The sequence below is a fragment of the Pleuronectes platessa genome, chromosome 12, assembly GCF_947347685.1.
Source record: "Pleuronectes platessa chromosome 12, fPlePla1.1, whole genome shotgun sequence".
Taxonomy (NCBI): Eukaryota; Metazoa; Chordata; class Actinopteri; order Pleuronectiformes; family Pleuronectidae; genus Pleuronectes; species Pleuronectes platessa.
Window position 1 is genome coordinate 22,687,520 of NC_070637.1, and position 27,123 is coordinate 22,714,642.

At 42.1% G+C, this 27,123-nt stretch overlaps 1 protein-coding gene and 3 non-coding genes across 4 annotated transcripts; 3 read left to right on the forward strand and 1 right to left on the reverse strand.

Moving 5' to 3' along the window:
* Window positions 1–1,948: 1,948 nt before the first annotated feature.
* On the reverse strand, window positions 1,949–26,828 carry LOC128453890 (melanopsin-A-like). Its single transcript, XM_053437007.1, has 12 exons — window positions 26,769–26,828; window positions 9,654–9,796; window positions 7,741–7,874; window positions 5,983–6,186; window positions 5,705–5,876; window positions 5,383–5,559; window positions 5,057–5,164; window positions 3,534–3,729; window positions 3,270–3,434; window positions 3,190–3,192; window positions 2,307–2,363; window positions 1,949–2,125 (listed from the first exon to the last, which is right to left on the reverse strand). The coding sequence occupies exons 2-12, from the start codon at window positions 9,788–9,790 to the stop codon at window positions 1,949–1,951; spliced, it is 1,530 nt and encodes a 509-aa protein (XP_053292982.1). The 5' UTR covers window positions 9,791–9,796; window positions 26,769–26,828.
* trnat-ugu (transfer RNA threonine (anticodon UGU)) lies at window positions 8,096–8,169 on the forward strand. Its single transcript has one exon. It is a non-coding gene; the product is annotated as a tRNA-Thr (tRNA).
* Window positions 10,021–10,102, forward strand: trnas-cga (transfer RNA serine (anticodon CGA)). Its single transcript has one exon. It is a non-coding gene; the product is annotated as a tRNA-Ser (tRNA).
* Window positions 11,897–11,978, forward strand: trnas-cga (transfer RNA serine (anticodon CGA)). The gene has a single exon. It is a non-coding gene; the product is annotated as a tRNA-Ser (tRNA).
* Window positions 26,829–27,123: the final 295 nt, after the last annotated feature.

Genomic DNA, 27,123 nt, shown 5'->3' on the forward strand with positions numbered 1-27,123 from the left:
AAGACCGGAGGCAAGAAGTTAGCTTAAGTCCATAAAGTGGAAAAACACCCAAATAATGGCAGAAGGATTCCCAAAAATATAAGGTTTCCTTCAAAATGTGTATCTCTGTACTTGACTCTGGCAGCAATGATCCTTAAAAACTAGCTGTAATTGAATACTCCCCTTTTACCAGGATCATTTATCGGCAGGAAGAAGGATCAAAACAAGATGTTTGTCCTTATTATTTTTGGTCACGCTGTGGTTAGAGAATGTTCGTGTATAGTTTGGTACATTTGTCTGTAAACTCCGTTCTGTGCTTTCCACGAACTGCCTGTTAAAAAGGCCAAAAAAAACATTTGTTCATAATAACAAAGGCAGATTTAGCCTTGAAATAACATTTTAATATGCAATTATTTCAGATGGTACAAGACAAAAGCAGCTATCGATTTTACTACTAATAAATAATTTTTACTGAAATGTCAAAACCAGATTTTTATTAGCTATTGTTAACAAGCTAATAAGGTCACTGCACCATTCATTTAATTGTTTTAAACTTGTTCAAAATAAGAACTTTGTAAAGGCATCTCTTTAATAAATACTGATGATGAGCACTAACTGAAGTGTTTATCGCAACTACGAAATATAAAACTATTTAAGAAGCGGCTCAGAGCTGCTGCTCTTCAGGACAAAATGAATGTCCTGCTAGAATAAATTCCCACTTTATCTGTGCTGTTGTGTCTGTAGTTTCAGAGTGCGTCAAAGAAAGAAACTACCATCCACACTCTTTAAAGACACAGTGTTTTTCTTTAACTCACATTTATGTTTAACTAACAGCGAACCCCTGTCACATCACTCTGCAGATAACTGAGCTGGAAAAAACACAACAGAAGAATTCAATCCAAAGCAACAGACAATACAAATACAAACAGAAAAATCGCAAAATGTGCGGCTTAAAAATCTCAACACACATTAATTCATATTAACACTTTTCTTTTTCTTAAAACTTGAGAACACTCTTGCTGGAGGGAAACGAGGAACTCGTCTAAATAGAACAAAACATGAAACATGAGCAGTTTCAAATTAAATAAACTGTGTCTCTCTTCAGGAGCCGCATCCTTCTGAAGCCTCATTTGAAGACCAATTCATCACAGTGGTTTGATTAGAATGTCCCAATTCGAAGGCTCTGACAAATGCGGCCGACAAATGTGTCCTTCCACCCCACAACGGAATATGTCAACAGAATTGTAATAGAAAGTACTCAACTGAACAGCTTGGAACACATGTTGAAAAAAGTATTTCCAACATCTTTAACGAACTAAAGAACATTTTTGTCCATAGATTTGTTGCTAGACAAATTTGAAAAAAAGTTTGAAGGCTAGAATAATGTGAAAAAAGTAATGTCTCTGCAAAACATTTAGTTTTCTTCCCTCACAGATGTATTCCTGTTCTCTCTGTGTATGTTTGTGCTTTATATACTTTAGATATTTGGATCAAAGTAGCTCATAAAAGCTTTAGTAGATACAGTTCATATTTCAGTGACTTAGATGCACACAAAATTACAATTTAGGTAAATCTAATTTCGATTCAGGCTTTTGCGGCATTGCATTACGTAACTTTCTGGCTCTGGTTCAACAATTTCAAATCGAGCAAGCGAGCAAGTGAATAAAGCACATTTCACGTCTATCTCTCCATTTGCGTGTTTCATATTTGTTGTAAATTCACCATAAGGGGACACTTGGAAAGGCAGGAAGTGTGTTCAAGCTTAAGGTGTTATGTTGTTCTTAAATGCATGAGTTTTTATTCAGATTTCTCAGCCTCAGTATAAGTTCTGGTTGAAACCTAAATCAAAAAATAAATTATGGTTTTGTCTGTGTCTTAGTTTCAGATGTGTTTGAACTCTACGTTTCTAGATATCTGACTGGACGTGAGCTGATGAGGTGGCTGCAGGTGATTGACTGCTGGAGTTAGTCTACCCGGGCCCTTCCCCCCTGTTGCTGTTGTTGTTGTAGTTGTTTGTTTTGGTGCGGGCGTTGCGTGAACCATTCCGTCCAATGGGAAGGAAGGGGCTGGTCTCTGAGGTGACGACGATGCTCGGGATTCGAGTGAGCGTGCCTCTTATCAAGTGTCCGTCTGCGTAATCTCCACTCTGTGACACAGGAAAATGCAATTGTTAAAGCACCAACGATTAGATGGATTGGATTTTACTGCAGCCAGCCACCAGGGGGCAATCCAGATGTTCTGGCTTCAGTTCTAGGAGCTGTCATGTCAAAATCTGTGTCTTGATTTGATATTGTTTCTAATAATTCAGGCTGCTGTCGAATACTCACATTTGGGACGCTGCTGCGTTCACCGACTCCTGTCTGTGAGAAATCTGTGTCGTAGGACTAGACAATAAAAAAAATTAAAATATATAAGCTCATAATGATAAACATCCTCCTGAAGAACACCTACCATCACACAGAGAAAGTGCAGTATTACTAAATCATATTTTATGCCTTTAAAATGAAATGTCAGAATTCAGTCAATGATTATGATCTAAAAGAGGATTTTCTGGTCTGAGCTAAAAAACGCATTGAGCAGATTAAAGAGTTAAAAAAAAAGAGCAGCAGATTAACAGATACGCTTTCACTGCCTCAACCAACCCACAAAATGACCCAGAATCCTCCTCAGGTGACCCCTCACATCCTCTTCCCTGACTGAGTGTTACGTTAATAATCTGCATGACGGGTAAAAGGCCTCCTGACACAGTCTGTGAGGGTCCCGCTGTGGAGATCTGCTGTCTAATCCTTCTCCTTCTGTTTTCACGCTGTCTGAAGGTCGACCAGGACAAACTCAGCAAAAAGTCGGATACAAGATTTAAACCTTTCAATATAAGTTGTTACACACTTCCCCGTCCAGTTCCCAGTAAACCCAGCACCCGTCAATCCTCTTGACAAACTGTCTCTCTGACTAGCATTTGAAACATCAACTGTAAAGATGGACAACGCGTCTCTTATTCCTCCCGTTAAAGTTTCCTGCATCTGAGAGGCTAAATTATCCTGGATGGGGGATGAGCTGTCAATCATGACCTCTCAGTCCTAACTTTGATTTATTTAGTTTGATCCACGTCCCATCTGCTTACATGGAGGAGATGGGGTTTATGATATTTACTGCATACAAGATGATTTGGCTTCACTTTTGGGAGTTGTCATTTCGCCCATCATTATTTACAGTCTATGTTTGTACCATTCTTGAGACGAGAGATCAACGACTCAATCGAGGGAATTGATTGACAGGTAGGAGGGGTTTACCTTCTCGAAGATGCCCGAGTCGTTGCTCTTCAACTTGGACTTGAAGCTGGACGAGGGTGTGAAGTCGGGCAGTTCGGTGGTGTCTCTGCTGATTTCACAGGAGACCTGGCGGCTGGCTGGTCTGGAGCCCATACTGGACAGATCAGCCTCGGTGTCTGTCATACCCTGCATGGAAAAACACACAGACACACACCTGAGTACCTCCTCTCCCTCGGTTGTAGATCACTGAACATGCTTTCACAGCTCGAACAGGTAGGAGCTTACCGATTCGCTGTCGGACACGGAGGAGAGGCGGACCTTGCCGATGCTGTGCTGTCTGAAGTGGCTGCTGATGTCGGACGTCTGGCTGGTCACTGTGGAGCGACGCGTCGACACAAAGCTGCTGCTGGACGAGCGGATGTCGCGAGGATGAACGCAGAGCAAGACACCGAGGAACGGGATGTACTTAGCCAGCGCAACCCTGGAGAGAGAGAGAGAGAGAGAGAGAGAGAGAGAGAGAGAGAGATAGAGATGCAACATCACCTGTTGGTTTGTGAGATGCTGTTCTGAAGCCCCTGTTCGACATCTTGTGGAGCGCCATTTTGATTTTGAAACCAGTATGAACCATATTTAGAGATTCGGGTGATGGAGCCTGACTGGGAGCACAAGGACAGTGCACACCCACTTACACCTGCCACCTGTACCCATTGAGGGCACCAGCTGTCAATCACACTGTTGTATCCAACCCCCTATACACGAGCTGCTCAACCACATAGGCAGAGGGCATCTTCCGCCTGGTGAACAAGGCATCACAGGACAGTTCTATCCATCTAGAGCCTGGAGCGTGGAACACACACTTACTCTGACATGTGAACTATTTTATCTATGTCTCTATTATAACTTTCAGTATTTTCATGGTCTGAATGGGTTGATGAGATGCAATTGTGTTGATCTTCACAGAGGCATAAATTCCAAGTAAAGCCATCGTGTATAAATTGCTGTTTACTTATTAATTAATAACGTTATCAATAACGAGCTCATCATCAAAGTTCATTCCTCTACTTGTCGAGTCGTCTCCAGCGACTAGAAGCATGATGTCGTTGTATAAAACAGTTATATAAGCCTTCTTCTTTTGATCCTGCAGCTTTCAAATCTCTTAACATTCAAGGTCAGGTGTCCTGCATTAAACCATTAAATCTCCTGTGTGTGTGTGTGTGTGGGGGGGGGGGGGGGGGGGGGGGGTGTCTCCTTTGCAGCTCAGTTAACATTCAGGTTAACTGAGCAGTGATTAGTTGGAGCCGGACGTTGTAGAGCACTTAAAGCAGTGGGGCTCTCTCTGATTGGATCGATCCTGGATGAGCAGCGGCGGCGGCTCACTGAGCTGCGGTCGTGTTTAAGGCACCAGTCAAATATGCGGTGAGTCCAACTGATGCTTTAACATTCAGTCTTCTTAAAGGATGTGAAGTGTGGGTATTTAGAGGAAAAGAGAAAAAAGTCGAATATTGAACGTTTTTAGTAGTTTTAATAGTGAGGAGGGTCCACTCAGGAAAATGGTTATAAGCGTTTATAATTTCTGTATTTTCTAGACTTTCTAGTTTATTAGACATAAACAATAGTTTGTTTAGAAACAAATTCAAATTTACAGGCCCATAAAATTGATTTTCTCTCTTAACTAAATATTTTTCTAGCATAAATACACCTGAGAAAATTATGTTGGAAGGAAATTGGGTAGTTAGATTATTTGTTGCCATTCGAAGCTGCCAATCACAACTCACACAGTGAGATGTAACCTTCACTCAGTGTGTTACCTGTACTTAGGATGTGTAATGGCGTAGATGATGGGGTTGTGGATGGCGGAGGCCTTGGCGATGATGGCGGGCACAGAGTGCATGTAGGGAGTCAACATGTCGGCGTATCTGCAGCAGGAAACAGAACAAACTCAGCGAGATGTACTTGTGATGGTCGAACATGTGCCTCTGAACTTCAGCATCTTATTCCCGTCGTCCTAGGCTTCTATCTGGGGCTTTTGTCACCAAGTTCCGAAACTCATTGGCAACAAATAGGATAACTGTTTTAAAATGTAAGAGGGATTTCATTTGACTTGTCTTGCATCAGCCTGTGTGTCGCGTTTTACCCGAAGAAAGCGGTGAGGGCAGCGGCGGAGTACGGCGACCATGAGATGACGTAGAGCAGGATGACGATCAGGGCGACCTTCGCCATCTTCCACTCGTTCTGCAACCGATGGAAACTCTTCACCGAGTCACGACCGCTGCTGTGACTGTGAGTGCTGCCGTGAAACTTCCCCACGGCCCTGCACACGCAGACACACACACACACACACAAACACACGCACACGCACACATACACACACTTACATTTACATTTAGGATCACCATAACCTTAATTTTTTTAATTAGAACACAGGACAGAAATAACACACACACACAAACACTGACTGGTTTGTGTTGCGTATGGCACGGAAGATGAAGAAGTAGCAGTAGATGATGATGAAGAGCGGCAGGAAGAAGACGAAGATGAAAAGTAGCATGGTGTACGCTCGCACCGACGGCGTAAAGGTCATGTAGTCCCAGGAACAGGAAGTCATCAGACCCTCCGGGACATAGGCGCCTTACAGACGAGACAGAGACAGAGACAGAAGTAACTAGTAACTGTAACTGAATAACAGAATATGTAATATGTGTGTGTGTGTGTGTGTATGTGTGTGTGTCCTCACTCCAGCCAAAGAATGGCGGCAGGCTCCAGCCCAAAGAATAGAGCCATGCAGCCCCAAGTACGATGAGGGCCCGCTTCCGTGACAAGACGCCAATGGAGGTCAGAGGCCTCGTGATGACGAAGTAGCGGTCGATGGCGATCACCGTCAGCGTGATCATGGAGCAGATTCCAAAGAGGGCGCCGCAAAAGGCGTACAGCTCGCAGCCTGCAGACGGAGGCATGAGGATGAAGACATCACGTTTTACAAAACTCAATCTGAGCTTGTGTGGAGTATTTAGACTCCAGTCCTCGAAGAAACGTTAATCACAACCAGTAGAAAAGATATAACGAGGTCCCAGCAGTAAAACTGTGGATTAATGAACAGATCAATACTCTGCACTTTAAAGGGCTTGGTTAGAGACTAGCACAGTTCATCAAGGTCTGAAAGGCCGACGTTCACTCAATGAAACACTTCTGAGAGAATTAAACCTGCAAGGAAGGATTAAACGAGGGAAAAGAGAGGAGACGAGCGCCAGACAGATGTGGGTTTTGGGGGCTTATACCGATAATAGGATGTAAAAAATTTAAAGGAGACATATTCTGCTCATACGCAGGTTGATAATTTCAATTAGTGTTATGACTGTAAAATGTTTACGTGCTCTAATGTTCAGAAAACACATCACTGTTCTCAAACTGTCCTTCGCTGCAGCTCCTCTTTTCAGCCTCTGTCTCAAACACTTGGTTTTGGCTCATGTTTCTTTAGGACCCCCCCTCCTCATAGCCCGGTGTGCTCTGATTGGCCGGCTGACCATCTCTGCTCTGATTGGTCAACAACTTCTAGCGAGTGTAAGAAATGTCGGTCAGAGAAGCTGCTACATGTGTGTTTAACAAATGTTGGGCCACGTGATGTCATGATGACAATGAATAACTAAAAATAAAACACAAATACAAAGAAATATATATAGAACATGAACAAAGAAAACAAACATTATAACATATTTTCTGCACAGTTTGTTCTGTAAAATAGAAGTTTTCTTATCTGCCAACATAAGCGCAGATATGTGATATATGTGTAATTCGGATATCGGTTGATAAATCGGTTGGACTCTTCATCGTGTTCTTATATGTGATTTATTTCACATCAGTGTCTCACTTTAAATTCATCTGATAAAAAACATTCTGCTCCGGCTCTGCTCGTCCCGCTCTTTCTTCTCTGTCCACTTTGGGGAATTAAAAACCCGGCGAGCCATCATATTAAAATGACCTCAGAGCGAAGAGGATTCACTCCAATGCAAACACATCGCTTCTTCTGTCTGAGCTGAAATTCAATAAATTCTCACTCTAAGGCCTAGAAATGAAAAACTGATCTGAAAGAGTGAAAGCAGAAAGTGAGAGAAGAGGAAGGTGAGGATCATGGTCGATTTATACTTTACTCAGTTAAGACATGTTTTGAAAAGCAGAGGAGAGACAGATATTTAAGCCACATAATAAATCTTATATTTCTTTTAAATGGCTGCAGTTCCCAAAACACTCCAGCTCCTGTAAAATACACTTAAATGTATTATTTCTGGTTTTGAAAGTGCAGACTGGCCTCTGGTTCAAATTCGCTGTGTAATCTACAGGTGGAACATTTCATCTGGACGATGAATCAGCCTCAAATCTCATTTAAGAAGAGGACGCATGAACATCTAAACCCTTTCTCCTCCATTATAGCCTATGGGTCACGGAGCAAGCTAAACTTTTTATCTGTGATGTCCTGAGAGTGAGTGCAGTCAGGTACCTTTCTCTCCGAAGATCCACCTCTTGTGCATGCTGGTGGTGAAGAAGGTCGGCGTCTGAGTGATGCACATCAGCAGGTCTGTGATCGCCAGGTTAATGATGAACATATTGGCCGGTGTCCTCAGGCTGCGACTCCTGCAGCAGACACACACACACGCACACACACACACACACACACACACACACACATGAGTAAACACAACCGATGCTGGGTTTTTATACAAATCCACATGTTTGAAAAGGTCTGAGTTCTGCTGCGTTACATGTGCAGAACATGTGCAATAGATGGCAAGTGTGTAAATTGGCAGAATATCTTGGTCCAAGTGAATTTCTTGCAAAACAAACATTTAGACAGAGGCGCTGTGGCTTAGCTGGTCAAAGCACCTGTCTTGTAAACAGGAGATCCTGGGTTCAAATCCCAGCAGTGCCTCAATAAACTATCGGTGGAGGCATGCCTCATCATTTGCATTGTTGATCTTTGAATGTTTTCTAAATTTATCTTGTGATCAATAAAGCATCTATTTATCTATCTATCTGAAGATGTTTTTCTTTAAAGGGTCATCGTGTACAAATTGTCCAGCTGTTGAATTCATATGTTGTAGAACTCGTGTCTGTTGTAAACATTAGGAAACTACACTCATGTTGGACCGAGCACAAACTGGACGCTACAGTGACGAGCTGTCACCTCCTGGGGTTCAGAGTAGCATTAGGAATCAGGCCGAGCTGTAGTTGGCTGGTGAGCATGTTAACTTCAGCTACACATCCGTCTTTGACATCACATCAAAAGTCGTATTTTTCTTCTTGTCTCATTCAGACCAAATTAAACCCAAAGAACTGCCACATTAACCTCAGGTTGAAGTGACATATGGTTTTTGATGACCCCATGGAACCGACCTGACAACTGATACATGACGTCTATTTTAGAGGCAAAGAGCCTCCATGGAAAAATCACTCAGAGCAGCTTCAGTCGTACAATTACCCCCATGATCAATGGAACATCAATCATGGTCTGATTCTAACGAAGGATCAATACCTGCCCCACAAATGCTCTGATCGATAAGTGGATCGAACTCGTCTTTAAGTGCTGAAGCTTCTTCAAAAGAGTCGGGAGAAGTGGCCACTCTGTGTTTCAGATAAAGACGTTTGTCTGTGCTGTGATGAAAGACAAAAGTCAGACTGTGTGGTCGATGAATCGTTACGGGTTCCTAATCCTCTGCTTATCACAGCAGGAGGAGACTCGTCACCCTCGACTCTGATTAATGCTCCGTCTGCTTCTTAATGAGAAACGTGACAGTCCATCACATCCCACCAGACCTTCCTCTGAGTCTCCAGGTGGAGAAACTGCAGCTCTGGTCAATTATTTCCACTTCAAGCATCGAGCTAAGGCAAAGATCCTCCTGTCAGCCACGCTCCTTTTATTTCAGCTCCAGCAAATATACTGAACTGAGAAGTGTCGACCTGTGCAGACCTTTCAAAGAGCAAAACTTTTTTTTAAACAAAACTGAACTGTTTTCTGATAATTACGACCTTTGTTGATATGAGTGTAATTCATTTGGAAAACATCGTAAAGGCATACACAATGTAAATGACTTATGTCGATTACTTGTTTTCATGATCCAGCAGAGGGCGCTCACTTTCATCTTGACCTAAAGTAAGCTAGCAATGTTACGTTGTTTTGATACGAACATGGAAGAGGCTAACCAGCAAAGCCGTGAAGACTGGACAATTGCGACACCATATTTGAATATGTTCAAACGAATAGTGAGTCCGCGTATCATTAGTTCTGTCCATATTCGATTGAGAATCAACGTTTTTTGGCTTGTTTTTCATACTCATCTCAATATTGAACAATATAGGAAAGATACAAAATCGACCTTGAATTTAAACTGATCCATTTCGAGGAGGCCGTCCTACCTGCTGAAGGCGTAAATGACCAGGAAGTTTCCCACCATGCCCGTGATGCCAATGGCGAGGATGACAGAGCCAATGGTGTAGTGGGCGTGGTCGGGAACGTCCACGGTGGGATAGGGGTACGAGTACTTGGGCACCATTGCCACCTGGGGGACAAAGCAGAGAATTACATGTCAAATTGTCGATTCTGTGAGTTGTGTTTCCTGCTCGAAAAAACAAACCTTCAGTTAAACAAACATTTTCTCAGACTGAACTCAGACTTAGCAACTTTTATATTAAGTCCAATGTCAACATAGTTCAGAAAACAATCCATCAAATCAATAGACCAGTGTACCTTCATCATCATGACAGCGATTATAACAATGCATGTGTCATGGTGGCCGAGAGGTTAAGGCGTTGGGCTCGAAATCCAATGGGGTTTCCCCGCACAGGTTCGTATCCTGTTCATGACGATTTGTCTTACACTAAATCACAGTTTGGGACAAGTTCCATTCATCCGTCTACTGGACTATTATTGCTGTGTGTTTCAGGCAGAAAGCTTTGATTTGAAAAATGTTGAGTTCCTTCAGTTAACAGGACAGTTAACTTAAGTAGTAACGGCACCCTGTTGACTGGCTGCAATAATGAGCTCAACAGTGTGAAACAAGTATAAATCCCATTATTCTTCAGAATAGAGATTTTGATTTTCAACCCAAGGCCCCAAGGCAGACTCAGCACAATCTATGATTTTAAAATTTTCCCGTAGAAGCCCCAGGTCTGTATGTTTTCAACTTCATTTTAAGAAAAACATGTTTTATTGGCAATTCTGAGGAGAAGCACTGTACTAATCCTCAGCGACTTCTCTGATTGGTTGAGCTTGCTGTTACCATGCAAATGTTTACTACCACTGTGGATATTCCTCGATTTAAATGATAGATAAAGTATATATGTCAAATATAGCATTGTGTAATTATTCAGATGAAGACAAAGTTTGGGTTTAAAGCTTGAACCTGCTGCCATGGAAGACTGATTGCTGTTTTAGGAATTTGCCTAAACTTTATATCAACAGCATTATTGTTCCATACTGAAGAAACTGTCACATTCACATTAATTCCACTAATCACCAACCACCAGCTTTAATTCCTTTTTAAGTCTAATGTCTCTAATGAGCCTCCTCTCCTCACGTCTCACATCTCTTCACCCCGTCTCCCCGTTGCCACGTTAACAGCATTAATTCCTCCGCCGCCCTCTGAACACTTCTGAAATCATCAGGCACATTTAATCAGAGACGGGGGGGTCACTCAGAGGATCAGCCACTTTAATATGACTGGAGTTTTCATAAGAATTGTTTAAAAAAACCGAATGCACCCTGGTTTCCATCCTGCACACCTGCATGAGCTCTCCACCCACACTGAAGCTGTATGTGAGAACAAACATCTGAGTCAGTTCCTTTAAAACACTTCAAACTCTGAAGCTGCAGAATCAGGAACACGACTCAAATCAGTTTCTCTATCAGCACGCTCTGTTATTTCCAAAACGTCTTATCTGTTATATTATTAGATTGTATTTTATTCCTTGGTGAGTTTTAATTGAAGGATTTTATCTCCCTCGCTGCAGGTTAACCATGAACATCACTCTGTGGGGGGGGGGGGGGGGGGTGTACATCAGGAATGAGAACTCAAGCTCAAGTCGTATAAATGTTTCTCTGCTTGCTGCCATGGTTCCACAGTTTGGTTACTGTAAATGGCACAATTAATGTTCCTGACAGCTGTGATTAAAATCAAGACAAACAACTTAACGCGCCCCATCCAGCCAATCAGAGCGCAGCGTCCCGTGGATTCGGATGGATGCGAGCTCTCCTGTGATGTTAATGCTTCACGTCTCCTGCGCCGACCCGTGAAACAAGATCAAATGTTGAACACACGAGTCACATCCAGAGTGATTTGGTTTAAATGTGTGTTTGAGAGTCTTGTGCTCAGATCTTGACAGTCAGCGCTGAGAGGAAGAAAAAAGAAGAGAGAGACGAGTGAAGGACGTGTTGACAGTGATGGAGTCGGGCATGTTGTGACAGCTGACAGTGACGCTGAGGCAGCAGGCGACGAATACGTTCAAGGACACGTCCACCTGGACGCAGCCTTGACAGCGTGAATCAGCACAAAACTCACACATCACAATGGTCTGGTGTGAGAGTCGGTTCATCAATAAACAATCAATAGACTAGACCAGTGCAACTTCATCACCATAACAGCAGTGACAGCACTATAAGTGTCATGGTGGCCGAGAGGTTAAGGCGTTGGACTCGAAATCCAATGGGGTTTCCCCGCACAGGTTCGAATCCTGTTCATGACGATTTGTCTTTATTAAATCCCAGTTTGGGACCAGTTCTATTCATCTGTCTACTGGACCTGTGTTTCAGGCAGAAACATTTGATTTGGGACATTTATTGTTATGGTATCAACGATAAGAACAGAATAAACTAACGGCCCCCTGGTGACTGGCTGCAGTATAGAGCTCAACAGTGTGAAACAAGTAAGAATCACATTCATTTTCAGAATAGAGATTTTGATTTTCACCCTTAACCCCTTGTGGACGAATGTCGCTAATTTGCCTCATACCTAAATTTATTATCTATTGTATATGCTGTATTGAAATTAACAATCTCCAATTAATTTAGCATCTGTATGACAGCCAAAAATACAATTTTTTTTTTTTTTTATATAACTGGAAATTACCTCAGGCATTAAGGGGTTAATATTTTAACCATCCACGGTAGACTCAGCACAAGCTATGAGACTCTAAAATGATGTTATATTTTCCTGTAGAAGCCACGAGTCTGTATGATATGTTAGCAGATGGGACATAGACTAAACTAAAAAATATTATTTCATTTTTTGCATACATCTTCAGTGTTTATTCCATGAAACTGAAAATAGTTTTCATATCGGCAAACAGAGTTGTAGATTCTTAAAATGGCTGCGAGAGGCTCATATCGATAGACTCTTATCAACAAATTGATTAACTGGTTGGACTTTATACTAGTTATTAATAATTAAATCTAGTATCAAAAGTAGGTCATGAAGCCTTTTTGAGTTTTAGTGAGAAAAATTCATTATCCGAATGTTTTCCATCACGTTAGCCGTGACTGTTTTTGTGTATTTTCTTTTGGCCGCGAGGTCACAAATCTCTCAGCACATTAACTCGGGCAGCGCGGCCTGTCACAAAGGATTCAGCATTTCAACTGCAACCACCACTGCTGCGTTTGACTCGAGGAGGATCTGTCTGATCATTAGAAGCAGTCTGTCTCCTCCGCTCACATCCCTGAAGGATCCAGACAACAGCTTTTCACCTCGTTCCTCCTCTGTCCTCTGCTTTTCTTCTGGGTCTTACAGACATAAAACAAGTCTTTTGGACAATTTATCAAATTGGTGTCTGCGCTGGAATTTTTCAGGTCACAAAAGTCCCATCTGATGATTGTTGTGAATTTGCGTAAACTTTGTTTGAATTGTGATTGGTGCCTCGGAACCGTCAGAAAGAGACGATGTCTTGTAGACAGCTGAGGACTGACAGGTTGTGTCCTTTAAGAGACAGGTGAAGTGGACTCAGAGAGACGGCGACGCGGCTACTGTCACATTCAAGGAGCTTTCGGCTCTGAGGACGGGACGATGCTGACGGATGCATGTCGGCTGTCACTGCTGCCTGATGCCTCAGCTGAGTCCTTAAGGACCATGTGAGGGGCTGATGACCCTGTGACCTCAGAGTGACAGAAGTCTGATGAGGCCAATGATATATCTTTGCAGGAGGAATAGTTTCCACCTGAAGACGAATCAAAAAATCCTCTTCACTCACATGGATCTCTGCAGACTGTCAAACACCCAGATGACAGGAAGGAGGAGGTTTAATACGTCTTGCTCCAAACCTGCCATTTCTACACTGACGCTCTTTAAATGCAACATCACGTGAAAGCAGTTTGGATCTTTTACAAATAAAATCTATAAAAGAGCAATGCTGACGGTAGAAGAAGTTAATTTAAACGTGTGTGAGCTTCACGAGGCCCATGTGTGAATTCCTTGTTGGGATGTAATCGCCTGCGTCTCTGAACACAAGCTAATTACTGACTAATGAGAAGTGAGACATGTTCAGCTTCACATGTAAATTAGGTCTGTGACTTTACTGAAAGGTTGTTTTTTCTCATTACGCTTGTTTTATCACGTTGAATTAAGGAGCAACAAACATGTCTGTGGGCGAAGTGTGTGCGTTTGTGTTTGTGTATGTGTGTGTGTTATGTATTCTCTTTAGGGTGCCTGTGGCTCAGGGGCTAGAGCGGCTGTTCTCTAACCAGAAGGTCGGCGATTAGATCTCAGTCCCAAGCCACATGGTGAAGTGTCCATGGGCAAGACACTGAACATAGATGCAGCGTATGAATGTGTTTGTGTGTGTGTGTGAAACTCTATTTCTCACGCATGGTCACACAGTCACGTTATCGGGATTCAGTTAAAGGGGCTATACGTAAATCTTTCTCTATAGCTGAACATGGTTTCTTAAAGGTGGTGGTGATGTTTGCTCATCATCAGTAAAATGCTGTGTTTACATGCCAAGAGGTCGATATGTAGCTATTACTACATATAACATTATATAAGCTGTGTTCCAATTCATGGGTCTCATCCTTTGGAGGACCAATAAAGGCTGAACTGAAATGAAGCGGTTTATTCTATGTCAGATACTTAGAGTAGATGCAGTTTGGCCTTCCTCATAGCAAATTAATATTGTCCCAATGACTTCTGGGATAGGTTGGTAGCAGTTTTGGATACTGACATATGTTGATAAACTGTTATTCTCAGTCACTCAGTCCCGTCTGTTGGTTTCGGGCAACAATAGCGACTTGTTGAAGGTTTGGGGTAAAATCTTGGTTTTGGTTAAAAGTAAGAAATAAAATGTCCTCTTTGTTAACCCCTTGTAGACGCATTTCGCGAATTTGCCTCAAACCCCATTCCGGTCTTAATGCTGCCGAGGTGACGATTTTGCCTGATGGTGCAAATACTACACATTCCTAGGAAGGTATTGGAAGCACTCTGCTGCTATCTAGTGGTCGGAGTGGGAAATATATACTAGTCCCTTGGGACTGTGCAGCAGTTATTTTGAGGTATTAAGCTGTATTTGAAATACTGTGATGATGGAACAGCAATGATTGTACAGAAAACATATGTTGTTACTCAATTTCAATCAAAAGCAGCATCAATATAATAATCTACATACCAGAGAATCTGTAAATTAAGGTTATGCCCCATTATGCCTAATGTCGCTAATTTGCCTCATACCTTAATTTTATATCTAATGTATATGCTATATTGAAATTAACAATCTCCACTTAATTTAGCATCTGTATGACGGTAATAAGGGGTTAAAGCAACACTATGAAACTGAAAAGCACAGTAAGGTTAAAAAGGTTTTGCACCACTGCTATAAAAGTCAGATGGTAACGACTCTTTTCTCATTTCGTGAACATGAAAAAATAAAACGAATTGTGTTTCGTGCTAAAGTTTCAGCAGCAGAGTGACCGCTCCTCCACCTTTGTCAGATCTCTCAGCTTGAAAACACTTTGTGCTGCAGCTCAGACTCTTTGCTCTCCTCCTGCTCATCACTTCAGGGTCAGAGATGTTTGGGTCGTGCACTCAGCGTGAAGAGGATGCACCCACAGAATCTCAGAGACGTTCAGGTCGGGGGGGGAAGGAATCCTGCACTCACACTGTTTTTAACTTAATTATCACTACTATACTCAATTCCCGGAAAAGTAAAAACATAACAAGAAGTAACACGAGGACATAACAAACCGATAAATTAAGACAAACAAAATCCTTGTTTATCTTAATTAACGACTTTATTATCTCATTAACTCAGAATAACTAAATCTGGGTTTTCTAAGATTAGAGATAATTATCTGGTTAATTCAGACAAACAAAGCAGATTATTTACTCATGACCACCGTGTTAGTCCATCTTTATATACATAGTGGTTTGTAGCCTATATAATGACTGACAACACTTTCAATATCAAGATGATCTATGCTGCAGCCACAAGGGGGCAATTAGGTTTCACTTTTTCCCGCTGTCATATCGTCCAACCTTATTAACGCTCAATACTTCTGATGGAAGCGAATATTTTGGAGCCTGGAAATTTGATTCCTGGCTTCATCGCTGGAAGCAACCGGTGAGCTTGATAACAACCAGACATGACTATGTAACATGTGTGAAACTGTAGTGATAACGTTTATTTTATCACGTCGTATAAAATCATTTTTTCCCTCTCGTGCCAACATGCAGTGAATGCATCATTACTTGCATTGTGTGGGCGTCAGAAACCGAAGAAAAGTGAACTGGATATAAAGTGGATCAGTGTTTCCAGCTGGCAGGAATACATTACTGTTTAAATTATGTAACACGATTACACCGTGTACCTTTGTGAGGAGCAGCTGACCCACATTACTCTCACACTGTAATTACAGTTGTGTCTGAATCTCCTCGGATATAATTAGATTTTTCCCCAACTGTACATTATCACTTCCTTCTCTGCTCTATAGGCGTGTTTCTCCTTCACAGTCACTCTAATGTGTAATCATGTCTTTGTGAAGCTGTGTTGGTCAAACTCGAGGCTCGTGGTCTAAGGTTTGGACAGAAGATGACGAGGGGGGGGTCTTTGTTTTCTGGTGCAGCTCATAGATTCTAACGAAGGGAAACCATTTGTAAAGAATCAGGCTTTAACTCAAGGAAATATGGCCACCATAGTTATTGTATATCTAGCTATGCAGCCAGCGGAGATGCAGTTAGTCTCAGGAAAGAAGCCGAGGGACAATCTGTGGTTGACGCCCTGTCCTCATCAATGTGCATCATTTACCAAACGAACGTTTCACTGTGTGGAGGCAGCTCGTCCGGGCAGCTCCAGGGGAGCCAGGGTTAGTTGGCCAATCAGCTCTCTCTGGAGTCAACAGGCAGCAGGAGAGAAACTAATGGAAGACAGTGTTTCCCCCAGTAAATGTCTCAGTCAAGGTGGTAAGCAGGTGGCGGTGCTGTTGGCGCGGCGCGTAGCGGCGCGGCGAAAATTTTTGGGGGTATTTTGCTCAAAGATGCCAGTACGCATGAATGAAATAAACAACTGTTTATTTCAATATAAATAAACAACAGTAGGTACAAATGTTGTGGAAAACATGCAGACACTACAAAATAAAATTAAAGAACAGTGCAAATTAAATACAAATAATGGACAATACACTTAACTTTTGTATGCACATAAAAGGGCAAATTCAACTATTTACAGCCAGGGAGTCAGATTGGTGAGTCAGAAACTTTTTGGGGGTTTATTTAATAATAAAGTTGGATGAATTGATACCGAGTGCAATCCATTCTGCATTTTATATTCAATTGAGCAGTTGTGTTTTCATTGTTACTGACGGACAAACCTAAGCTCTGCAATGTGGATAAATGGTTACATTCTGATGCTGGACAGGTCCATGGGGCATATGCTACTGGTACTATATCTATTAAGATAAAGTTTATGGAGTGGAGTTGCCATCAGTTATGCTGTAGTCCTACATAATGATGAATGCTGTCTTTTATTTTTAAGTTGAATAGAAGTAGTACCGGTAGTTTGAATCGGCGAAGGTTTGACTTGTTGCCTTACGTTTATTCTGCCCTCGGTGTGAGGGACGGGTCCGTTAAGTCGATGGATGCGATGTTTAATCATTTAGACCAAACTACAGTAGGCTACGGGCAAACCTGAAGTCACCGTCGTGACATTTCATATACGTCCCGTCTGTGTGTGTGAGTGAGTGAGTGAGTGAGAGAGAAAGAAAGAAAGAAAGGGAGGAACTTATTTGAAATCGGCCGTGCGTGCCTGTTTGTTGTTTATTGTTGTTGATTTAACAATATATAGGTTTAGAGAAATCTGGCTTTCAGAACTCAGTGCCTACCCACTCACTGACCTCACCGCACGTCACTGGCGGTAGATTGACAGGTGACTATGATAGACTATGCAACAATATATTCAACCACCAGATGTCGCCGTCTCAATTACACTCAAATAACTTTATTGGCACGACTAATGTTGTAAACAGTATTACCTGAGTATTATCAATGCCATTTTTTTTTTTTTTTTCAACTTTTTTTTTTTTTTTTTTTTTTTTTCAATACATTGGTAGTCAAGGCGGGGCCCTAGTCTTGTTAAGGCGGCCGCCTTAACAAGATAGTGCTGGGGGAAACCCTGGAAGAGGAGAGAGAAAGAGGCAGAGACACAGAGAGAGAGAGAGAGAGAGAGAGAGAGTGAGAGAGAGAGAGAGAGAGAGAGAGACAGAGAGAGAGACAGAGAGCGAGCGAGACAATTTGAGTTTGTTTTGATTTTATGTTGGTGTCAGTTTAATAAATAAACACCGCTCATCAGAAACAACTTTCTTCCTCTCCCTCCATCCTCCCTCCATCCTCCCTCCTCCCTCCCTCCTCCCTCCGTCCTCCCTCCGTCCTCCAACGGCTGAACTCGGTAGACCTGCTGTAAATCTGCTTCCTTCTAAGCGGAGACCTTCTCTGTCTGGTTTCCATCTTTATGATGTGTTGCAGCAGCATTAAATACAGAGAGACATTTGTCTATTAATCTACGTCCACACTGGCTCTTTCCTTTTTGTAGATATTGTTTGTTTGCAGCAGCCGATAGTGTCTGTGATGCCCCCTTGTGGCAGACTCGACAGTAACCAGCTCAACATGAAAACCAAGATGACAGCCTGCTCTCTGCTGTGGAGGAGGACATCTCGCCTCCACCATCGTCGACGGATCTAACTGATTTCTTTCATACGTAGCATTTAAGGCCAGATCTGAAGGCTGTAGTTAATTTTCAGTGGACGCACCAAGATGAATGAACAGTTAACGCGTGGGGACTTATTCCGAATAAAGACAACGTCAGAAACAAATGACAAATGCATCATTGAGCAGTATCGACAGAAACGGACCTGGCACCACTCCCATGTCCTGTGGAGATGAGGGTCAACCCCCCCCCCCCCCCCGCTGCTTTAATGCCAGAGAAACGTGATCGATAAGAACATTTAGGTTCCGTTATTTTGAGAGAACGTGTGGAAAAGCAGAAAGTTTCCTTTCGGACGAACTCGGTCACACTCGGTTACTGTAGGTAAACTGTCACGAGGTTTATGGAAGCAACGCTGATACATGGACAACACACACATCCACGTAACCTTTACACTCCTGCATGATCCTGATACAAATAGGCATAAACAAATACACAAAGTGGAGCAGTCTACACACACACACACACACAGGCGCAGTCAATGTATTATAAGAGGATCAGACGACGTCAAACTGAGAAGAAAATCTGTGGAGAAAATTTAAATCATAGGCTTGATGTGGCATAAATCCTGAGTGTGTGTGTGTGTGTGTGTGTGTGTGTGAGTGTGTGCGCATGTCTACCCAAAGTTACCAGGGCCAATTTTGGTTTAATACCATCAATGTGAGGTAAGTCCTCACTTTTTAAAAGAGCTGTTTGAGGGCACGACCTGGTTTTTAAGGGTTAGAATCAGGTTTAGATTTAGGTTTAGGGTTTTGGTTGTGATGGTTGAGGGACTGGGGAAGGTATAATGTCAATAAGTGTCCCCACAACTACAGAGAGACAAGTGTATCTGTGTGTGTGTGTGTGTGTTATTCACAATTTGTTCTTCAAATAAAAAATGTTTTAAAATTTTGTTTGTCATTTTTTTTTATGGCTTGTATTATAGTGAAACTACAGACACCATTAATTGAATCAAAGAATACTTTACTATACATACTAAAGAATAATACGAAATAATATCTGATTTAACAAACCAGAGAAAACGCTGCTTCACTGGAACTGAACCAGTTTGTCTTTCACTGGATTAAATGATCATACTGAGCTTTAACGAGTTACAGCTGTGACTTTGAGACCAGGAGAAGAAAATCATCAACATGGCTGCTTCGGATTTAACAGTGAGACGGAGCGTGTTCACGTTTTCACATCCGATTCAGTGGCTGAGTAGAGAGAGGTGGTGGAGTGTGTGTGTGTGTGTGTGTGTGTGTGTGTGTGTGTCCTCTTTTCATCAGTCAGCCTTGAAACCTTCCCACGCCAGAGCCAACTGAACCGCTGCATCACATGACAACCATCGACATCTACCCTGTGAGTGAGTGTGTCTGTGTGTGTGTGTGTGTGTGTGTGTGTGTGTGTGTGTGTGTGTCTCTTCTCTTATGCAACAGTCATTACAGAAGTGATTCAGGTCAGGCTCTGATCCTCACACTGATCAATACACTCACACAAAAAGCAGGTGCAACAGGTTTGAGTCCTCGTTTGTCGACTGGTCAGTGAAGTATCTTAACTCTGACACATGACACAGACACACACACATGGTTCATCTCTTCATCACTTCATCTTCCTCATCTGTTCCCTTTGTTGCCTCGAACAAACAACCTCACTGGCACCTTTGTTTTCTTTCCATCGTCATTTGCTTTTATTATGTAACACTTATGTGTACGTTTGCTTGTGTGTTTGTGTGTTTGTTTTTGTGTATGTGTGTGTGTGTGTGTCTGTGTCAATCTACAGTGGCCTTGAAACCTCAATGAATTGAAACATTAGAAAACAATTCACAAAGAATCAAAACATAAGCAATTTGAAAAAAAAACACACAACAGATACGCACGACACAATCAAACAGACAAACACGCTGCAGAGACACACAACGCAATCAAATAGACAAACACACTGCAGATACACACAGCACAATCAAACAGAAAAACACCCTGCAGATACCCACGATGCAATCGAACAGACAATCACGCTGCAGGTACACACAATGCCATCAAACAGAAAAACACACAGCAGATATACACAACGCAATCAAACAGGCAAACACACTGCAGATACACACAACAAAATCAAACAGACCTAGACACTGCAGATACACACAACGCAATCAAACAGGAAAACACACTGTAGATACACACAACAAAATCACACAGACCTAGACACTGCAGATAAATCACAACACAATCAAACAGACAAACACACTGCAGATACGCACAACACCACACACATCTGGCTGCATAACATTTCTGTATTGTGTTGTGTGTATTAACAACGATAAAATAATTTCAAATCTAGCACAAAATCATATGAATAAATATGTGAAGATAACGTGAATCTGTACGAAGCCATGAAAAAAAATAATTAACGTAAAGGACAAAATGAATCAGTTTAACGGCTTGATGAGAGAATTGCAAATTAATAACGTCCTATAAGTCATATTAAGACTAAAGAATTTAATAATAAAGTTTTCTCAGATGTGGTTTGAATAAACTTTGGTGATTAATTTGAAAATAAAACTTTGCTCAGTCTCAGGGATTCAAACTGAAACTTCGTACAAATAAGGAAAAGTTTTCATTTTCTCTTGGAAACATCTGGACACCACAGCTGGTCGAGTTCAACGCTGAAGAAGAAATGAACCTGATCGTCACTATCAGCAGAGTCTTTTGTTCTTTAAGAGATAAAACCTGCAACAACACAGGTTCACGATCGGGCCTTTTGAACCCGACCCACCCGTGAACCCGCCGCTCCGCTCCGCAGAGAAGAGTCAACACGTTCGGGGTTTTCTCGTAATTGCTCTGGATTTTAATGACACGCGGATCCTTTGGTGTTTGAAGGACGCAGGTTGAGTCCGGAGGGGATTATTTACAGATTACCAGCGTGAAGAGAGGTTTTAAAAGATGGTTTCCACTTGTTCCCACGACCTCTCTGCACCAGCGGCTCTCAGGTCCAAACAAAACCAAAGCTGTGGCCATTTTCCACCGTGTTATTTAACATTTAACAGCATTAACGTGATTTTAGAATCTGATTTCTATCTCTTCCATCCGACAGTGTCTCTGTTTGGTTGAAACTTCAGCAGCTTATGTTTCGGGATCAGCGTCACATCAGCCTGTGTTTGCTTATTTGTTTGACTTTCTGACGGCGGAGCTCAGCGAAGACTTCTGGCAGCGAAGCTTAAGATTTCCTGGTTGTCAAAGTGTTCTTGAACGCAGCAGCGTGGACTGTTATAAAAACAGATCTGACATCAGCTCGAGACATTAAGAAGAGAAATAGAGACTTTGAGTTTCATAGAAATGAAGAAAGTCTGACTGGAGGAACAAAATTCATCTTAAAATCTCAAAGTTTATGTATTTATTATTTCAGATGATTTGTTGGAATGATCTGTTGTGGGAGAGTTATTCAAATCCTTGGGACCAACACAACGATGTGAAAACACAACAAGTCCTGGATTTTAAAATCTTTCTTTTAACAGAAAAGTTAGTGTTGACGTTTCTGTGAATCTCCTCATACAGACTTTGTTTCACTGCATTTCTTAAAATATTAAACTTATTTGACTTCTATACCTTTAATTTTGTTCTATCAAATTAATTGTTTCCTCTTTGTTGTTCTACTCTTTTTCCATTCTGTTCTTGTTCTTACATGAATTATGACATTTGTTCCCTAAGTGATACAATATCTCTCTTATATTCTGATGTATATTTTGTGATGTACAACACAAGAATGTTATTAATATTCTCGTCTGGACTCAGATACTCTACTTTCCTCTTGTTTAACCAGTGAATCCAGTTTGTGGTCCAGTGGCTGTAAAACAGATCCGAGCTCTTTTTCTTGCTCCAGCTGCAGTTAGTCAGTAATCCTGTTTGAAACGAGTCTTTAAATCCAGACTTCAGCTTCACCTCCTGGGATTTATCTCACACGTACATCAAACTCTATAACTTTGTTACGTGAACTCATTATGGCCTCAAATCCCTGCGCGCTGTGTGTTCATGTGTGTGTGTGTGTGATATACTGTATATTAGCTGCACATATTTCCTGCTATCATTTCATCTCTTTATACCTGCGCTCTGTTTTCATTCCTTCTCACTCCCTTCACCTTACATGGTTTTGTTTTTTTCTCCCACAGATGATTTCCTGAGCTTCGTGATCTGCTTCAGCCTCCAGCTGAAAACAAATCCTCCGAACTAAACAACAACACTTCATATCTCTTTATATGTCCTGTCGTTTTCCATAAATGACGGTGAACGAGTCCGTCACCATCAGCAGGAGCCAGAGAAAGTTGAGACAGAGCTTTAGGTCGTGGAGCCACAGTATCGAGGTCCCACCGACATGTGTGCTCGGCCAATCAGGAGTCAGTCTCAGCTGTCAATCATCACGTCTCAGCCCGTTTTTATATCATTAATTAACTCATTTAAACCAAATTGATCAGAAAACACTTGAGAACTACCTAAATCGTCTACTTTGAGTTTTTGGTTTGGTCTTATCTGTTAACATGGAGGAGGTGGGTTTTATGAACCATACTGCAGCAAACCACCAGGGGGCGATCACTGCCCTCTAGTGGCTGTATTGTTCAACAACATGCAAACGTAAAGGACACATGTTTACATCTCTTTTCCATGTGAAAGAAGCCTAAATGAGTGTTGATGGATACAACTGAACATCCAGCCAGCCACCAGGGGGCGATCAAGATGCTTTGGTTTCACTAATAAAAGCTGCCATGTCATTCATCTTTATTTAGAGTCTATGGAAAGACACAGGGGAAAATCAATAGTCAGGCACGGACCTGAGATTTTAAATAGATTAATGATTTTGAATCACATATGAGTCACTGCCATTTACAAAAAAGATGTGATATTAGTCATTGTAGTACTAGTCATAGTAGTAGTAGTAGTAATAGTAATAGTAGTAGCAGTAAGAGTAGTAGTAGTAGTAGTAGTAGTAGTACTAGTACTTGCAGTGAGACCAACAAACTGTATCTGAGTGAATTAATTTCCTCCATAGATTCTCTGTTGTTTTCCTGAGTTTCATTATGACTCAGTCGTCACACGTGAATTCTACAAACTGTTTAAAAACTCTGTCACTTCACATTTAGGAGACGACATCACACGTTATCAGTTGCCAGAGACTTTCCTCATTGGCTGCCATGTAAAATAAAACCAGGAGACAAAACAGTGGATGAATGTGACGCGAGGCCAGAGGAGGCCGGACGAGGATCGGGCGTGTGTCAAACATCACGACAGCGAGCTGAGGCGCTGGACGTCGGCCGAGGGTTTAAAAAGAAAAAACAGCTGCTGGATCAGCGGATCAGCACCAGAGCAAATGTGAGCGGCAGCGACGTGACGGGGACGACTGGGTTCCACAACCCGATACAGAGCAGATGAATGTAACAGCAGCTCAATGAAAGTCAATTTATTCCGACAGAGAGTTTATTATCTGAGGCTGTGAGAGGAAAGTTGTTCGGACTCTGTTTCCAAATTTCATGTTTTTTTTCTCCTTTGAGTCGCACAAAGTGAATTCCAGTCACTGAGGGAGGCAGAATGTTCACACCCTCTTTTCTTACAGATTCAAACTTTCATCAGGAGGGAAAAATAGAAGATGAAACCTCGGACACATGAATGATTTAAATTTGGAGAAAAGCAGGACGAGCAGTGTCAGGACTCCATCAGACCTGAGAGTGATATCAGCCTGTTGATCATCATGAGGACAGTTCAAGGTCATTTCCATGAGTCGAGGCGGCGGCCGACACCTGCAGGTCGTCGTCACGCTCGTCCGACCACAGTGTGTCACATTAACCTACACACCTGACCTGTTTGCACACATGTCACGTGTTCACATCCATCAACCTGTATCGACCTGCATCAATCAGCTGGATCCCACGTGGAACTGGGTTCAAACCTCAGGTGTCAATCCAGCCTGCCACCAGGGGGTGATCAATATGATTTGGCAACACATATCACTAATGAATAACTACTGAAATCCAAATGACAGAGTTCTCATTCTTTTTGTGTGGTCCATGTCCCATGTGCTAACGTGGAGGAGGCAGGGTTTATTATGTATAGTGCAGAAAGCCACCAGGGGGCAATCCAGAAGATTTTACCTCATTTTTTGTAGCTGATAAGTCATCAAAATTGTATTTATAGTTCATGCGACTCACTCGAAGCCATTTAGTATCAAAGCATTTGGACTTTTAATGTAATAATGAAACCAAATTCTGCTTTTTGTCGCCATCTGGTGGTTGAAAAATATCATGTCTCAAATCTGAAAGCAGAGGGGAGGGTGTCCGGGTTCAAACCGAACATGTGAGGCTCTGCTCTCACTTTAAATTGAGCTCAGGGGATTCAGAAATCCAAAAGAAAGTGTGAGGAGGTTTCATTCTGCTTTTATAAAATACCGACTCACATAGAATTGGTTTCACTCGAGTATTTTGTAGCTTATGTAAAAAACATTTCCCCTCTAATAGTTTGTTGCCCTCAAACACATTCAGTCTTAAAATAGCTGCTTCACATGGACCTGCCAGTGGTTCCACTCGCTGTCATTTAAATGACTGAGTGGAAAGTTGGCAGGCGGGCGAACCGCGATTGGCAGCTGGGAACCAACACAGGCTGGGAATCAATACAGTGTTGGAGGATGCATGGATGGACGCTCTGAATACAGACGTCAATATGTGTTTGTCCAACAATGTGCAGCAGCCGGCAAATACAACAATCAATAGCAGACACGCAACATGATCCAGCAGGAGGAAGAAATGTGTTGTCAGTCGTCCGCTGATCACCTGAACATCTGCAGGGGAGCACGACAACCTCGCCGCCGCAGGAGGAAACAAACACGACCTTTCTGACCCGTGACGCCCCGTGCAGCTCCGAGGTGTTGGAGAGAAGAGAGAGGACATTTCTACAGCCATGTGTGTGTGTGTTTTTCTGTGTGTGTGTGTTGATGCAAACGCACAAACAGCCGTGCAGGGGAGAAGTTGCATTCATGCATTTAATTCTGATGCATCCTAGAGACAAACTGTTCTGTCAGCACATGCCTCTGTAACTCTCGCTCTCTCTCTCCTTCTATGTCTCTCGCCCTCTGTCACAGCAAGACAACAACAACACAAATGCAGGTTTAATTCCAGTTAGAAATATGGAGATTCTGCAGAAATCTGGGTAATATTTGATGCTGCAGAGCTGTTAACTCCACATACATTTCATTTGAATGTATTTTATTTTGCTCAGAAACCATCATAGGCTCAAATTAAAACCTGTTTTCACATTCAAACCATCAATCTGAGATTAAAACTCTATGTTTTATTTATTCCTGGTGTTTTTTTTTATGTGGTTCTTGTTCTGTATAGTGAAGCAGGGCATTAAAGCGCCATGTCAGCTGATCAATAAGCAGCCCATGGCCTGTATGCTCCTGTTATTGATAATGTGGGTCAGTAACATGTCACCTGGACATTCAGCTCGTCGAGGTGAATTAACAGCAGAGAGAAAACAAACCTCGTTGAAATAAATCTTTTTTAAATAAATGAACATGAATTTGCACAATAGATAATTAGACGTGAAACCAAAGTGGTTCTTTCATTCTTTGTTATTTTAATTCAAGCTTTTCAAAGTCTCCAGACCGGAGGTGCCACGTTATTTATGATTATTTATTGCTACTCATTAATAATCTATATGCACCAAAAGATTCATTTATATAAGCAACCGGTTCGTTATTGATTCGTGTTTGTTGAAGCATCTTTGTACAAATGCTCTATTGTTCTCTGGTCAGTTAAAGCATATAAATAGTATTAGTATTGTTAGTAGTATTGGTAGTATTAGTAGTATTAGCAGTAGCATTAGTTAAGAGTAGTTAAATGTTTTTTTCCACTCTTGCACATCTTGTTCCAGTTGCACTAGAGTCTTGAACAGTTTAATTATAAATGCACATTATGTTCATTTTGCTAGTTTCTAGTCTTCTGTTGTTAATTATCTGTTTAACTGTGTAAGAACATTTCACCAGAGTCAAATCCACAGGAGGTTGTTCTCATACATGACAAATAAATCTGATCCTGATTTCATTAGGTTTCCTGTCACATCTACACTGTGTTTAAAGAAATCAGTTGAAACAAACTCTGTCATCTGTCACATTATTATCTACATGATGAATTAAACAGTTTCTGTGGATGAATTCCATCATCACCTTCTGTTCCTCACTGAAAACTAGTCGCTGAAAAGACATTATTAGATTAGAGTTAGTGCCAAAGTGTGAAGCAGCTGTTTTCCTCACCTCTGGAGAATAAACGGGAAAGTGACTGACCGTCGGTGCGGTGGAGGCGGGAAGCTGGAGCTCCACGAGCCGCTGAGCATCCACGTCCGAGCCGTTAACGATCCACGCGCGTCCCGCAGGCACCGCCACGCTCTCCGGGCTGCGCGCGCTACAGTTCTGCTCGCTGCACGAGACGATGCTCTGGCGCGCGTACATCCCGTCCATCCTCCTCTTCTTCCTCCTCCTCCTCTTCTTCCTCGGCTTTTTCTTCTTTCTCCTCCTCTTTTTCGTTCTCCTCCTCTTCTTGTTCCTCTTCCTCCTCCTCCTCCACCTCCTATTTGTCTTCTTCCTCCTCTTCCTCCTCTTCCTCCTCTTCCTCCTCTTCCTCCTCTTCCTCCTCTTCTTC

Bases quoted from the DNA above. Each gene is read 5' to 3' on its own strand.
- LOC128453890 (XM_053437007.1), bottom strand. From the start codon at position 9,790: ATGGTGCCCAAGTACTCGTACCCCTATCCCACCGTGGACGTTCCCGAC. The intron at 6,187-7,740 runs GTACCTGACTGC...CTCCGTCTGCAG, and splicing joins GTGGATCTTCGGAGAGAAAG to GCTGCGAGCTGTACGCCTTT. The intron at 2,126-2,306 runs GTGAGTATTCGA...CCTGTGTCACAG, and splicing joins AACGCAGCAGCGTCCCAAAT to AGTGGAGATTACGCAGACGG.